The 16,823-nt window shown below is 47.7% G+C and overlaps 1 protein-coding gene, 1 non-coding gene and 1 pseudogene across 2 annotated transcripts in view; all 3 read left to right on the forward strand.

Moving 5' to 3' along the window:
- Positions 1–6,197: 6,197 nt before the first annotated feature.
- NYNRIN (NYN domain and retroviral integrase containing) overlaps positions 6,198–16,823 on the forward strand; it is a 28,012-nt gene continuing 17,386 nt past the window's right edge. The window contains exon 1 of the mRNA XM_012812834.2: positions 6,198–6,434. Within this exon, the coding sequence (XP_012668288.1) occupies positions 6,237–6,434 (198 nt within the window). The 5' untranslated portion in view covers positions 6,198–6,236. The remainder of the gene's footprint in view (positions 6,435–16,823) is intronic.
- Positions 12,214–12,320, forward strand: LOC111722257. The gene has a single exon (XR_002771108.1). It is a non-coding gene; the product is annotated as a U6 spliceosomal RNA (small nuclear RNA).
- LOC105888226 lies at positions 12,301–14,497 on the forward strand (annotated as a pseudogene).

Below are 16,823 nucleotides of genomic sequence, written 5' to 3' on the forward strand. Positions count from 1 at the left end.
GCCCTACTCCTTTGAGCCACAGGTGCCACCCTGCTAGTTAAAATGTTGATAGGTATCATCAATTTCCTGTCTTGGAGGTTGTGAGAACCTGAAAGCAGAGTATGAGTAAAAAGAGTGAGCCAGACTGTGCGTTAGCAAACGTTGCTGATTTTTCCACTCTGTTGGTTAAAAATAGTATCTTGCTGTAGTTTTAATTTGCATTTCCCTTATTAAGAGCTAAGTGGAGCATGCTTTTATATTGAAAGAACATGTACACTTCCTTTTTTATGGACTTTTTACATCCTTTGTCCCTTTTTCTATTTGATTAGTCTTTTTCTTATTGATTTGTAAGAGCTGTTTAAATATTAAGGAAATTAGTCCTTGATTTGCAGTATAATTGGCAAATATATTTTTTTAGCTTTTCATTTGTCTATTGACTTACAATGTTTGTGTCCCCATGAGAAAAAAGAAAACCCTCTATATTTATATAGATAAAGGTAGTTTTACCTTTATTTATTTATTTCTTTGAGACAGCGTCTCACTTCATCACCCCCAGTAGAGTACTGTGGCATCATAGCTCACAGCAACCTCCAACTCTTGGGCACAAGCGATTCTCTTGCCTCAGCCTCTTGAGTAGACGGGACTGCAGGCGCCTGCCACAACACCTGGGTATTTTTAGCCACCTACAGCTTCAGCTCTTGCCCCCTGATGGTAACAGCTTCCCACTGATACCAGCCCCAGAGTACCTCATGAGTCTTATTGGTTTTTCCTAACTCTGCCCATGTCCACATAAAAGATTCAATCTTTTTTTTTTTTTTTTTTTTTTTTTGAGACGGAGCCTCAAGCTATCCCCCTGGGTAGAGTGCCGTGGCATTACAGCTCACAGCAACCTCCAACTCCTGGGCTCAAGCGAGTCTCCTGCCTCCGCCTCCCAAGTAGCTGGGACCACAGGCGCCCGCCACAATGCCCGACTATTTTTTGGTTGCAGCCGTCATTGTTGTTTGGCGGGTCCGGGCTGGGGATTCGAACCCGCCACCTTAGGTGTACATGGCTGGCGCCTTAGCTGGTTGAGCTATAGGCGTCGAGCCAAGATTCAATCTTTAAACCTCCTTCAGTTTAGCTTCACTTTAGCTCGGGCTGGTCTTAAACCTGTTAGCTCAGGGCAATCCACCCACCTCAGCCTCCCAGAGTGCTAGGATTATAGGCTCCAGCCACTGTGCCCACCCTAAATAGTTGTTTGTTTGTATTTTTTTTTTTGAGACAGAGTCTCACTATGTCCCCCCTAAATAGTTGTTTGTTTGTATTTTGTTGTTGTTGTTGTTGAGACAGAGTCTCACTACGTCCCCCTTGATAGAGTGCTCTGGCATCACAGCTCATAGCAATCTCCAACTCTTCGGCTTAAGCAATTCTCTTGCATCAGCCTCCCAAGCAGCTAGGACTACAGGCGCTTACCACAATGCCCAGCTATATTTTTTGTTACAGTTGTCATTGTTGTTTTAGCTGGCCTGGGCTGGGTTCGAATAAGCCAACCTTGGTATATGTGGCTGGCACCGTAACCACTGTGCTACGGGCGCTGAGCCCTCTAAATTTTTCTAAACTTCTGATATGATGTCATTCTTAGAAAGGCCTGAGTCTCCCACATATAATAATACAAAAATTCTCTCATGGTTTGTTTTAGTACATTTATGACTTAATTTTTAATATTAATGTATTTGATCTTTCAGGAATTGGTGTGGTGTTAGGTGTACATATATTTTATTTTATTTTATCTCAGAAGGCCACCCCATTGTCCCAAGAACATTTATTGAAAAATACATCTTGCCAGGTGCGGTGGCTCAAGCTTGTAATCCTAGCTCTCTGGGAGGCCAAGGTGGATGGATTGCTTGAGCTCAGGAGTTTGAGACCAGCCTGAGCAACAGTGAGACCCTGTCTCTAAATATAGCCAGGCGTTGTGGCAGACATCTGTTATCCCAGCTATTCTGGAGGCTGAGGCAAGAGGATCACTTGAGCCCATGAGTCTGAGGTCGCTATGAGCTATGATTCCATGGCACTCCACCCAGGGTGGCAGAGTGAGACCCTGCCTCAAAAAAAAAAAAAAAAAAAAGAAAAAGAAAAATATATCTTAACTCCACTGATTGAAAGGCTATCTTTGTCATATACTAAATTTCAGTATACAGTTTGTCTTATTCTAGATTTTGTCTGTTCTGTTGAACATGGTATCTCTTCATGTGTGAAGTATTCACAGAGGCTTTAAAATATGTTTTGATTTTTGGACCTGTAGCCTTCAGAACTGTGAAAGAATACATTTCTGTTACCTTACGCAGCCTAGGAATTGATACAGTGATGGAACTGGGATTTGAACCCAAGTCTTTAACTCTGAACCTTGTGTTCTGAATGGGATAGTTACCTCTATTCCTAAGATAGTATCTGTGAGGGAAAGAGGAGGTGAAATTGGTATAATTCCATTTCACTGGGCCTCAGCAGCCTGTGGGAAGCTAAGCAGTTAAGCAGCATGCTGAATGTTCTCTCTGCACTCTTCACCCTCAGAGGCCTGCCTCAACCCAGCAGCTGTGCCCTCTGGCTTCTGGCTGGGTGTAGCCAATGCAGGAACTGGGACTACTGGGCTGCGGACTGTCCTGGCTGTGCTCTTCACCTAGGCCCACTGCTCTGTCGCGGGGCCTTTCCTATAGCTCCAGCTCTTGCCCCCTGATAGTAACGGCTTCCCACTGATACTAGCCCCAGAGTACCTCACAAGTCTCTCATTGGTTTTCCTTAACCCTTCCCACATCCCCATAAAAGATTCATTCTTTACAGTTCCTTCAGTCATCACATCTGAGAGTACCATGTGCCTTCTACTGAGATCCTCACCATGCTGGGGGGCCCACGACATGGAGTGACACACAGAGGGGGATCTCTGGTTTTCTTGGCTCTTACCTCCACTTCCTCATTTGGAACCACCTAAGTCTTGACCGTTCCATGTACCTCTGGGGAGGCGCTTATGCTCTGACGGGAGCCCTTTTGGAATGAAAGCTGTGCAGGGACTGGCAAAGTCAGAGAGAAGTCTGCTCTATGTTACTCCAATACAAAGGTCCCAAAGCAGTGCTGCCTAGGTCCGACTGCTCCTTACCCCATCCCCAAGAACTAGAGTAGGTGTGGATCTGGGCCAGGTATTTGAGTGACAGAACTGCCTCTCCCTTGGGAGGCTGGGAGGGATAAGGATCTATTCCTCTGTCAAGCTCACAGGGCAGGCCCTTCTTTCATCAAGATGAACTCTCTTCTTGGAGACTTTTTATTCCTCATGCAAACAGACTCCTGGCAGGGTGTGCGCCCCTGTTGCCAGACATGCCTAGACATATCTGATTCTCCTTACACCTGAGCTGGGATTCTTTTATACAAGGTTGGGAAGGTAGATTTGGGCCAGGTTGCAGAAGACCTCACACACAAACAAGTTTTAACTGAGTACTAAATTGATGAATGTATTTGAGCTGGAGACATGGATTGAGAATTATTAAGAGCTTAGCTTGTTGCCATCTTAGTGCCCATGTTCCTGTCCTGCCTTTGGTTGAAATGTCACCTCGCCAGAGAGGGCGCATCAAGGCACTCTCCATCACTCTGCCTTGTCATAGTTATAGTAGAGTATTGATCATTCCCTGAAACCACACTCCTTTTCATGTTCTTTCTTTGTATTCCATGAGTGCAGGGCTGTTTTAGCCAATGCCATATTCCCAGGGCCTGGTTCATAGTAGATACTCAATAAATACATATTGAATTTGCTGAATGAGCAAATGAATTTGGTCCAATGAATGAATTTAGATTTGGCTGCCCAGAAAGGTGAAGAGACTTAGCAACCTGCTTAAGAGTATACAACTCATTACTGGCAAAACTTAGGAGAAAACCAGGCTATCTAACCAAATCCACTGCATCCAGGAGCAGCAGGAGGCAGGGCAGAGGTCAGCGGGAAGGATGAGGAGAGTAGGAGAGGATCTCTGGGAAGATACAGTGACACACTGTCCAGAACTGAGGTATAGAAGAGACAAGATGGGGAGGAGGAATCAACACATATTGAACATCTAATCTGTGCCAGATGCTTTAGCTGTGTGTTCTGATTTACCACCTGTGCTATAGGTATTCCTATCCGCATTTTTGTGAGCTAAGGAAATAGGGCATAAGAGTTTAAATAAATTGAAGAGGCTCGGCGCCTGTGGCTCAATCGGCTAAGGCGCCAGCCACATACACCTAAGGTGGCGGGTTCGAATCCCCAGCCCGGGCCTGCCAAACAACAATGATGGCTGCAACCAAAAAATGGCCGGTGCTGTGGCGGAAGCCTGTAGTCCCAGCTACTTGGGAGGCTGAGGCAGGAGACTTGCTTGAGCCCAGGAGTTGGAGGTTGCTGTGAGCTGTGAGGCCATGGCACTCTACCCAGGGGGATAGCTTGAGGCTCCGTCTCAAAAAATAAATAAATAAATAAATAAATTGAAGAACCTGATTCCTAAGTTTGACCTCTTCACACCCCCCCACATGTCCTCTTCAAAGACAGCATTAAACACAGGAGTCTCCTTTGAAGATGGCCATGTGCTTGGGGTCCAGTCAGTTGGAAGAGGGCAAGAAGAGTTAAATGTTCCTTCATGGGAAGCCAGAGGGGTGTGTGGGGTCACCTTGCCTTGGAGGAGAAAGTGAAACACAATAAGGCAGAAGTCTCTTTTAATAAAGGGAGAGCAGTTAATGGTGGGAAGTGTGGAGAGGTGAAGGTTCAGCCTGAGGGTCTTCTGCACCCCGGCACTGGGGAGGGCAGAGCTAGGTCAGGCAGGGTGTAGCAGGAGGCTTTGGAGCCAGATGTAAGGCAGGTCCCTTTTTGGATTCCAGTCCAGGGAGAATGGAGGTGGGGTGTGATTGCGTGAGCACAGTCCAGACTAGGAGTAGTGTGAGCTCCCCACCACGCTGGGCTTCTTTCCTGCAGTGGGGTGCTCCTGGCCGCTTGCCTACACACAAACCCTACAATGGCCCAGATGTTCCAGGAGGGGCTTCATTTAACATCCACTGCTTTTTATCCCCTTAGGTACACTTGTGCCTGTCAGACTGTGGCTCTTAGTTATGGTTTGGAAATCAGGTTACAGAGGCCCAGGACACAGACCCTGACCTCCACAGAGCTAGGTTCTGTTCAGTCCTCAGGGCTCTATAAGGTGTTCTTTGTGCTGAGGTTGTCTGCAGGGCCTGGGTGTGGGAGGTGGCCTCCCAGCCCAGGGCTAGTCCCAGGCCACTGGTGCCAGTCAGCTGGCTGAGGGTCAAGGGTTGAAGGAGACCTCAGAGGTCATGTTACAGCCCAGACCCTTACTCTTATCCTTCCCCTTACATCTTAACTCAAACTTGCTAAAAAGGGCTTTCATAAACAACCTAAGTCTGAAAACTCTGGCGGCTCTCCCAGCCCCTCCAGCCCTGGGGGGCTTCAGGAGGGTCTGGGCTGCCAGCCAGCCCCAGGCTGTCCCCAGACTTCTGTGGGGGGTGGGGAGTCAGTGCTGCTACCCTTTCCTTCCTGCTTGGTCTCCAGCCCAGAGTTTCCTCAGGCCCCAGCCTCCCCGGGCTCCCCACCCTGTTCTACCTTAACCCTTTCCTCCCAGGGAAGGAGTGGCTGAGGTCTCCGTTCTCTAGGGGCATCTGCAAGGCAGTGAGGCGCAGAGGGAAGAAAGTCCTGTACCAAAAGTCAAGAGAGGGCCCCTGAAACTAGTCCTCTGCTCCATCTTCCCCTTCCTCCCACCAGGGGAAGGGGAACGTGGAAGGAAATTAACTTTGACCCCTGGATGCTGGCTCTGGGCCCAGAACTTGGGTGGAAGGCAAAGGTTTCCAGGCCCCTTCCTGCCCCCCCTCCAGCTTTGTCTCCCCCTCACTCCGCCTCCCGCGCCCCTTTAAGCTACCTAGCAGACGGAGAAAGAGTTTATCCTGGAGGGGCTGGCAGAGCGGTGGCTGGGGAAGTCTGGGGGCGGAGGGAAGGGCGGCGGGAGCTCGACCGTCCCACCCCTAGCTACAATCCCTGGCTGGAAGAGCTTGTACCGGTAGCCGCCGCCGAAAGGGCCGGAGCTGGGAAGGGCAGGGGCCTGATTGGTGGCGGGTGGGTCTGGAGCTTGGAGGAAGGGGACCGTGCCGGGGAAGCGCCGCAGGGAAGAGGGGGCGTGGCTTGGGCTCAGTGGCTAAGGGCTGGGGCGCCTCCTGCGCTGGGTCCCGGTGACACTGTCTTCTTCCTTCCAGGGGCGGGCGGGGCAGCCATGCTCCTCTCTGGAGGCGACCCCCCGGCGCAGGAATGGTTCATGGTGCAGACAAAATCGAAGCCTCGGGTGCAGCGGCAGCGGCTCCAAGTACAGCGCATCTTCAGGGTCAAGCTGAATGCCTTCCAGAGCCGCCCGGACACCCCCTACTTCTGGCTGCAGCTCGAGGGGCCCCGGGAGAACATGGGCAAAGCCAAGGTAAACAGCCTCTCCCCACCCCCACCCAATCCTTCTAGTCAGACTTTTCGCTCCCCTGCCTGGGGGAGAAGGCAGTCGCTAGAGGTCCCCCGCTGTTTCCCTCCACAGCCCCGTCGGGCAGTGGCAGGTACTGGGCTTTCCTCCTGCCTCTCAGGATCTGCTGGCTGGGCTTCTTCCTTCCCCACCTCCTCTTTCCCTTTGGTTTCTTCTTTCTTTTCTGCCCCACCCCTCTCTTGCTTGTCACCTCCGTCCCTCAAGTTAGCTCTGAGAGAGCCTCATCTGTGTGGGTTCCCCCATCAGCCTACTATGGCCGGGGCCACAGCACCCACAGCTCTACTTTTCTGTCTGGGGATCAACTTAAGGCCTTGCACTTCTGTGGCCTGCAACACACCTCTTTGTTCTCCACCAAGACTCTGGAAGGCCCAGGTCCTCGTCTCCTTAAATCCTGGCTACCCCTTGTAACCTCTGAGAGTTAGGACAGGAAGGGCCCTCAGGAATGCTTCTAGAGCAATTTTGACGTTTTATGGGTGAGGCACTGGGGACCAGAGAGGGTAAGGGGCCCACCTCCTGTGTGCTCAGGCGGAGGTAAAGGTGTGAGTGTGGGGGGAAGTTGGACCTCCTGCTCCCTGCTGCACTCTCTTGATGCCTCAGGCAGCCTCTTGCAGGGAGGGGTGCAGCTGCTCTGGAAGGCACAAGTCCTGGGAGGTGGGTGGGGATCTGGGAAGAAGACTGTGGGGTTTCGGATGAAAGGACCTGCTTTGTGGGGCTGGACAATGGACAGACCAGGTCATGGCAGGCCTCTCTTATGATGTTCTCCCTGGCTTCTCCCACAAGCTGCTCCTCCACTTGGGCCTCCCATGGTTCTCCTGCCCAAGGCCTACCTGTTCCCTAAGATTCCTTCATTTTATCTCTTCCTAGTAGGAATGCCACAGCTTCCTTCTGCCTCAGACCACCTTGCCCTGAACACACACACCTTCCACATCTGGGTCAATGCCAATATCATAATTGATCAAGGCCACAGGTGGGAGAGACTTGGTATTCAGGCCCCTGCAGGCATACTTGAAGTTCCTCCCTCAGCCCCTCTGTTGAGTATTTCATCAGCAGTTTTTCCAATTCTGACAGAGGTTCTGGGGGAGGGAAGGGGTATCTGCCTAGAGAAAAGATGTGTATGAGCCCCAAGAGTAGAAAGATTCAGAAGCTGGGATGAGGGAGGTTAACAAGAGAAGCTTCGGTGACTCATGCCTATAATCCTAGCACTTGGGAGGCCGAGATGGGTGGATTACCTGAGCTCACAGGTTTGAGACCAGACTGAGCCAGAGCGAGACCCCATCTCTAAAAAGTAGCTGGGTGTTGTGGCGAGCACCCAAAGTCCCAGCTACTTGAGAGGCCAAGGCAAGAGGTGCTATGCCCGAAATTCTTCCAAAAGACCCCGGCAGACAAATCTGAGACCACACTCCGATGTAAAAGGCAAGAGGCGAGTTTTTTTTTTTTTTTTTTTGAGACAGAGCCTCAAGCTGTCCCCCTGGACAGAGTGCCGTGGCATTACAGCTCACAGCAACCTCCAACTCCTGGGCTCAAGCGAGTCTCCTGCCTCCACCTCCGAAGTAGCTGGGACCACAGGCGCCCGCCACAACGCCCGGCTATTTTTTGGTTGCAGCCGTCATTGTTGTTTGGCGGGTCCGGGCTGGGGATTCGAACCCGCCACCTTAGGTGTACGTGGCTGGCGCCTTAGCCGGTTGAGCTATAAGCGCCGAGCCAGAGGCGAGGTTTTTTATTCAGACAGGTCTGGACCCTCCTGGCATGCAAGCCTAGGACGAGCCCCGAACCTGGGGTGGAGAAAGTTTTTATGCGGTACACAAAGCAAGAGGGGTAGGGTCGGATACGAGTACACTTTTCATTGGTGGTTGGTGATTTCATTAGTAAAGGAGGAAGTAAAGGAGGATTTGCATTGGTGGCTGATGATTTCACTAGTAAAGGTGAATTTGGATTGGTACAGGTGAGGGGTGGGGGGGTCCCTTAACCGGGGGCTAGAGTTGGTGCAACCTGGTTACCTGTATTTCAAGGTAATAGAAACTTATTGTTTATTATAGTAGCTATTTGCCTAAGGTGACTCAGTTTACAGCGTAGTGGCTGTGCAACCTGGGGTGGGGGAAGGCAGCAGGGAGTGGCCTTGCAGGTTTCAGTGGCAGAGGTTGGGGCGGAAGGGCTATGCGGTAAACAGCTAGGAATGGGGCTTGTGCTGTAAACAGCCAAGAATGGAGCTTGTGCTGTAAACAACAAAATGGAGCTAGTTTGGCTCTCACAGAGGATCACTTGAACCCAAGAGTTTGAGGTTGCTGTGAGTGAGCTAAAATGCCATGGCACTCTTGAGTAACCAAGTGAGACTGTCTCAAACAAACAAACAACAACAACAACAAAAATAATAGTAGCCTCTTGGGTTCTCAACTTTGTTGTTACTGTGAAACACAGAAGCTCACCCTTTTATGGGACTGGCACTTTCTGAGATGCTCTGTTCTGCTCCTTGCTTAAATCCTGGATTGCTGCTTCAAGCCAAACATCCTCACACTCCAGGCTTCCACTCTAGGCCCTGTTAGCTCCCCAATTCCCACTTCTGTCCTCCCATTCCCTTCTGTTTTCCCACTGGGAAAGGCACTATTGAAAGTAGGAACCTAGTGTGAGAGTATTCTGGGTACCTCCCTCCATGATTTCTCAGAATGGGCAGAGAGAAGATTGTTGGTGATTTAGAGCAGGAGAACTGGGAAGGTGGGAAGTATAGGTTTGCCCCTGTGGTTAGGGGATCTGGGTTTGATGTACTCTCATCAATTTACGATTGGGCTAGAGTTTGAGATTGAGGTTTGCTACCTTCTAACTGGGTGATCTGGGACAAATAATTTACCCTCTCTTGAGGTTCTTTCCTCATCTACAAAACAGAATATAATAATACCCACTTCACAAAGGGGTTGTGAGAGTCAACTGAAATAATGCATGCTAAAATACTTTTGCAAAATGTGGACAGCTACTAAGCTTAATAATTTAGTTAAAGCTATACTTGTTAATAATTACAAGTATAGCTTTGAGCAAGTCCTTTTGTCTCTCTGAGTCTTGGTCTCCCTGTTTGTAATATAAAAGGTTTGGATCCAGTGCTCTCTGAAGTCCAGCAGTCTGAAACATGAACATTTGCCAAGTGTAGGGATGTCTTGTGGTTTCCATATGGAGGTGGTGTGGCTGACCCTGGTTCCAGCTGCAGGGACACAGAATCGTGTACTCTGATAATGGCTTACTGTACATAGGCCAGCTGGCGAGAGGACTCTGGCAGACTGGAAGTTGCAGAATGAGGCAGGGCTGAGAGTGGGGGTGGCTTGTTTGAGCCTGAGGGGAGGAGGGGTCAAGAAAGAAAGATACTGGATCCTCTGGAGAAGGGCCTGGGTGTGTTTGCTGTGCAGCCTGGTTAATTTTCCAGAACATCTCTATAAATCTCGAGTACTTTTAAATTGCCTTGTCGTGTGTGTGGGGGGATTTTACAAAATATTGAAGCCATGTTGTAAATCACATTCCCAGACAACAAAATAAAACCTCTCTGAGGTGAAACCAGCAAGTGGAGAAGAGGGTTTTAATAATGACCAGAAGAGCCCGAGGGCAAACCCTGCTTAGCCCTTCTGATCTCTTTGGCAATGATGTGAGGGTGGAGCAGGTGGCAGAGAGGAAAGGTGACCTGTTGACTTCTCTCTTTTGAGGGGATGCTGGAAGGAGGTGATGAGGACTGCAAAAGCAGGGGCAGTGGGAGAGGGTGACTTCTGGAGCCTGGTTTCTGGAGCTCCAGGACAGGGTATGGCTTGCTGCCTTCTGGCTTGGCTGTCAGATGGAAGTCTTATCTGTCGTCCTTGCTGTGCTCTAACTGCGAGCAGTACTGTGCGAGTTGGCTGTGGTCAAGGGAGTGCTGGAACTGGCTCCTATTGACCCACTGTTAACATTTCAGGAATTTTGTCAGCCAATGGAGAAGTATTTACAGCCACTGTAGAGGGATTTACACCACAGAAATTGGCAAATGCTACAAAACAGGGCTATCCCTACCCTGGCCTAATTGTGAAACATTCACTAGCATACCTAATTGTGTTATGGGCACCCAATCTTTCTTTCTTCTTAAACTTAAATTTTCTTTTATCAAAGTAATATACTTTTTTTTTTTTTTTTTTGGGACAGAGTCTCACTTTGTCACCCCAGTAGAGTACTGTGGTATCATAGCTCACAGCAACCTCAAACTCTTGGGCTCAAGCTATTCTCTTGTCTTAGTCTCCCAAGTAGCCAGGACAACAGGCGCCTGCCACAACACCTGGCTCTTTTTAGAGTCGGGGGCTTGCTTTGGCCCAGGCTAGTCTAGAACCTGTGAGCTCAGGCAGTCCACCTGCCTAGGCCTCTCAGAGTTCTAGGATCACAGGTGTGAGCCACCATGCCTGGCCCACTTTTTTTTTTTGAGACAGAGTCTCTCTGATGCCCTGGGTAGAGGGCTGTGGCGTCAGAGCTCACAGCAACCTCAAACTCCTGGGCTCAAGGGATTCTCTTACCTCAGCCTCTCAAGTAACTGGGACTACAGGTGCCTGCCACCACAGCTGACTAGTTTTTCTATTTTTAGTAGAGATGGAGTCTCATCTTTGTTCAGGCTGATCTCAAACTCCTGAGCTCAAGCAATCCACCAGCTTTAGCCTTCCAGAGTGCTAGGATTACAGATGTGAGCCACCCCACTTGGCCAGTAATACACATTTAAAAAGTCCAATAAATCTTTAAAAGGTTTGTGGTTCTACCCTTTCCCACAAACAATATTTGCTCTGATATTTACTCAGCTCCAGAATTCTAAAAAAAAATGTAAATACTGTTATCTTTTGATTACTTGATTCTAGATCAGTGGCTCTTAACCTTCCTAATGCCACAACCCCTTTAATACAGTTCCTATGGGTTCCTCTTGTGGGTTTCTCCCCACAAGAACTGTATTAAAGGGTTGCGGCATTAGGAAGCTTAAGAGCCACTGATCTAGAATCAAGTAATCAAAAGATAACAGTATTTACATGTTTTTTAGAATTTACATTACATCTTGAAAACTGCTGTTCTAGATGTTATCTTTTTTACTTTCCATTTAGCTTCCTTACACTGTCATTTCCTCCTTCTTCCCAAGTTAGTTATATTTCAATTTTCTCTTAAATCTATATTTGGTTTTGCTTCATTATGCCTATGTATTTAACAGATGGCATTCATATCTAAGCATTGAAGTGTACTGGGATTTTATTTACTTTCTTACTTTTTGGTTTGAGATTAAGAACTTGTTTTTCAATTTGCTTGTCTTTCTTTTTATCTATTGCTAATTCTTAGAACTTCCAATAGTTTCTCAGTAGTTTTCTACAAGGCCAATCTATCAGGTTAAGGTGTTCTCTGGGTTCCAAATTTGTTCTTGGAGACATCCCTTCTTCTGTCTGGTTAGCTGCTTTCCAGGCTGGCACAGCAGTCATCCGGAGACCTCAGTTTGGTGTCATTCTTGGCATCCATTGCCTTTTTCCCATGTTAAATACCTTGCTTCCTGGTCCACATGTTTTTCCCTTCCTTGGGTTGATGGAGCACATCCATCAGTAGTTTTGGCAAGTTAAGAAGATGGTGCAAAGGGTACACTAATGATGGCTTTCAATGTGCTCATGTCTTGGATCATACTCTGCAGTCTGAACTAGTTGCCCTCTGTGATAACAACAGTTAGCCTAAAACACTGCCTGGCTCATAGTCAATAATGATTTGTTGAGTGCTCACTTCAGCAGCACATATATGAAAATTGGAATGATACAGAGAAGATTAGCATAGCCCCTGAGCAAGGATGACACTCTAATTCATGAAGTATTCCATATTTTTAGTTTATAACATTACCCTGTGTACTGGGGGATGAACTCACTCTAATAGGGGTAGACAGAAATCCTTCATGCAAAAACTTTCAAGGAAAAGTCACAACTAACCACAATCTTCAAAAAGATTGGGAAGCTCAATTCCATCAGCAAGCTGGGAAAAGGCAAAATGCCATGCCTCATCTGCACGAATCACCAGACCAATGAAAGTATCAGCCTTCCATTCCAGTGCAAGGGCAGATTCAGCACTTGAAGTCCCCTGGAGCTTCAGATGCAGGAGGATGAACATATCATCCGCAGCACTGTGCAGAAAACTAGGCTTCCTGTGAATGTGACTGTGCCGAGTCACCCAGGAACCCATTGACCTCCACTTTATCCACGAGGGGCACCACTACAAGTTGGTGAACATCCAGACCAAGATGGTGGAGGTTTGCTGCATGCTCTGGAACAAGAAGATCCTCCCCATGAACTTTCCTTTGCACTTGACTGTCCCCAAGTTCAGCCTCTGAGAACATCTGGTGAAGGGGGAGGGATGGCCCCAAACCCTGGTCCATCACTAGCTGGGTATCTGACAAGAACAGTTTGATATCGGTGAATATTCACAGGCTGTCCAGGACATGAAAACCAACTGGAATGAGGACTGCAAGAGCCCTAAGAGGGGCCGGTGCTCTGGTCACAACCACATACCCCACTCCCTCATCTATGCCCGCCAGTCCTTTCACCAGCTGTCAGTCTGTGTGTATGGCAACAATCTCCATGGCAACAGTGAGGTTAACTTCCTGGGCTGCAAGGACCTGGGGGGAGAGTGGGCCCCTTTTTCTCCTGACATCCTGCCCTATCAGGACTCTATAGAAGGAGAGACTACCTTTTCCGCAAAGCTAGTGAAGAATCAGCAGGCATCCCAGGGAAGTCAGAACTTCCTTAGGAAGAGCTGCGGCTGGGGGAAGGCAAGACCAGCCATCAGCCTCTCACTCGCTCCCTGAGTGAGATGTGATCAGTTTAGAGGTTCTGTCTGGTCCAAATGTGCAACTTCTCTTATTTCTGTCCCTGGGACTCTCAGAACAGCAGTGATATCTTCAGATTCTGCCCTACCTCCACCTCCACTACCTCCCAAATATTAAGCCATCAGGGAAGAATGCTGGCTCCTGAACACCCCACCTATTCCACCCCAAAGCACAAAGCCTTTGTCTACCAGTTGCTCCATCCCTCCTTGTGTAGTCAAGCCAGCCCCAGCAACAGACTCCCCCAGCCCTACCTTGTCCTGCTATTCTTCAAGGCTGCACAACATGGTTGCCAAAAGTGACACAAGTCCTTCTGAAAGTGCTTCTGTTTCCTGCTATCCATGTAACCAAATGAAAACTGGTGGTGGACCTGAAATCCCCATTTGGAAGTCCTTCTGCTGAAGTGCTGGAAGTGCTGGAATTCCTCCTGGCTCTCATGGCCTAATCATTACTTGGGAGCATCAGAGGGCCAGACCAGGACTGACTTCCTGCTGGATCCAAGCAGGAATTACAGTTATCCCAGACAAAAGACACCAGGTGTACCAAAAAGCAATTGCCCAGCACCTTTTGATTCTGATGGCTCTGAGCTCTTGGCGAACACTCTAGCTCAGTCACTGTAGAATTCAGTAGCAACGTCTCTGGTTGTTCCAAGTCAGCCAGCTACTCTCTAGAGAGCACAGATGTGAAAATTCTTGCAGCTGACACGACAAAGCAAAGAATCTCATACCCTGACTTCCCCCTACCAGGGCCCCAAAGGTAACAGAAGAGAAAGCTGCCTCCAAAACATCTCCTTTGCCTCTGAAAATCAATGGTGCTGAGAAGACCCCTGGCTAGGTCACCAGATCTCTCTGAGGATCAGTATTTTGTTAAAAAGGGCATTCAGGACATCTTCTCCTACCCTTTCCCATCTCTGCTCCACCTCCAGCTGGCCCCTAGATCTCAGTGGTGATGGTTTCCTGTGGCAGCTACCTGCTGACCTGTTTGGACTCACTATAGAGGAAATGTTCAAGTCATTATGGTTCATTGGTTTGTCTGGAGATGTCATGTCGTTCTTCGTTACCAAAAAGTTTGATGGGAATTTGCTTGTTGAACTAATAGAAGAATCCTCTCAGAGGATTTCTAATTGAGCAAACTGCAGGTGAGGAAAATAATGCAATTCATTAATGGCTGGAGGCCCAAAATATAACCAAATAACCCCAGCTAGCATGCAACAACACTGATAAATGTGTGTTCTAGAAAGGGGGACACAAGTTCATGTTTTTGCACTAAAAACTTTTTCTGTAAATAGGAATAAGAGAAACTCTTACCATGCAGATTACGTTTTTGAATGGTAAACAGGCTATTTTGTACATCAATAAAAATGCTGTATAGAACAACAACAAAATAATGGTTTCTTGAATGAATGAGTAAATTCTAAGATTTCTTTTTTTTTTTTTTTGGCAGTTTTTTGGCCGGTGCCGGGCTTGAACCCGCCACCCCCAGTATGTGGGGCCGGCCCTCTACTCCTTGAGCCACAGGCACCACCCAAATTCTGAGATTTTTCATCACTGTTATTTTGGAGATTGTCTTTGCTTCTTTGCTATGTTGGATCTCCTTTCTTGGCTTCAATCCTTGATTTGCTGGAAAATTGCTCTCCACTGGCTTCCTGAGAAAGGTTATCCCAGGCAGGAGATGGGATTATAGGAGGAAAAATGTTGGGCTTGCATATCTGCATATCTCTGGTGCATATCTGAAGGCTGCTTGATTGATAGTTTGACTGGTCCCAAATTTTATATGTGTGTATATATATTTATATATAATATATATATTTTATATAAAATAATGATATATATTATACATGTAATATATATAATTTTTTTAATATAATTTTTTTTTTTTTGGTATAGAGACAGTTTCACTTTATTGCCCTCAATAGAGTGCTGTGGTGTCACACAGCTCACAGCAACCTCCACCTCCTGGGCTTAGGTAATTCTCTTGCCTCAGCCTCCCGAGTAGCTGGGACTACAGGTGCCTGCTACAATGCCTGGCTATTTTTTTTGTTGCAGTTTGGCTGGGGATGGGTTTGAACCCGCCACCCTCGGTATATGGTGCAGTACCCTACCCACTGAGCCACAGGTGCCACTCCAATTTTTTTTTTTTTTTTTGAGATAGTGCCCATGTTAGAGTGTCATGATGTCAGCCTAGCTCACAGCAACCTCAAACTACTAGACTCAAGCAATCCTACCTCAGCCTCTTGAGTAGCTGGGACTATAGGTGCCCACCATGTTCAACTAATTTTTCTGTTTTTAATATAATCTCAAGGGATCCTCCCATGTCAGCCTCCTAGGGTGCTAGGATTACAAGCATGAGCCACTGCACCTGGCCTGGTACCAATTTTTTTTTTTTAATGGATCTGAATACAGTGTCCAGTTGGTACCAAATTTTAAGTGGAAAATAATTTTCCCTCAGAAATATGAAGGCATTATTCCATTGGCACCTTGCTTTTGAGAAGTCTGAAGCTCTTCTGGTCTCTGGTTCTTTGAAATGCTTTTTCTCCCTGGAAGTCTGTAGTTTTGACCAATGCTCTGAGGTCTCCCTGAAAGACCCTTCACATGGGTCTGGATCTGCTGTCATCTACTGCCAGGTGCTCTTGGTCTCAGTGGGCCTTTCTACCTGGCCCTTCATGTTCTGATCCAGGAAATTTGGGGGAGCTATTCTGTCCTGTGCCTTCTCTCCCGGAACTCTTATTCAGATGGTGAATTTTCTGGAAAGTCTCTACTTTTCTTATTTTTTTCCTCCTATTTTCAAACTATGACTTTTTGCTCTGCATTCTGAAGATATTTTCAACTCTATCTTCCAAACTTTTTCTTGAGTCTTTAATTTCTGCCATCATATTTTTAATGTTTAAAGGTCACTTATGTTTTCTGTTCTATTCTTCTTCGTTTTTTTTGGAGACAGAGTCTCACTATGTCGCCCTCGGTAGACTGCCGTGGTGTCACAGCTCACAGCAACCTCAAACTCTTGGGCTTAAACGATTCTCTTGCCTCAGCCTCCCAAGTAGCTGGGACTACAGGCACCTGCCTCAATGCCGGGCTATTTTGTTGTTATTGTTTGGCAGGCCCTGGGCTGGGTTCGAATCCGCTGGCCCCGGTGTACGTGACTGGTGCCCTAGCTGCTGAGTTACAGGCCCCAAGCCTGTTCTGTCTTCTTAAAAATAATGTCCTACTTAGTGTTTAGTGTGTACTATATTCTCTGTTATCTCTTTGAGGATAGTAATGACAGTAAACTTTTTGAAGTTTTCTTCTCCCTGCCTGGTTTTCTTCTTTCAGGTTGCCTTTTTTTTTTGGTCTCTATGTTTTACAAGTTCTCTTCATATGCCTTGTGTGATTAAGAAGGAAAGACAGTCTCGGCGCCTGTGGCTCAAGCGGCTAAGGTGTCAGCCACATACACCTAAGGTGGCGGGTTCGAATCCCCAGCCCGGGCCCGCCAAACAACAATGATGGCTGCAACCAAAAAATGGCCGGGCGTTGTGG

This window comes from Otolemur garnettii, unplaced genomic scaffold (assembly GCF_000181295.1).
Source record: "Otolemur garnettii isolate 467f Iridium unplaced genomic scaffold, OtoGar3 scaffold00225, whole genome shotgun sequence".
In the NCBI taxonomy this organism is placed as follows: domain Eukaryota; kingdom Metazoa; phylum Chordata; class Mammalia; order Primates; family Galagidae; genus Otolemur; species Otolemur garnettii.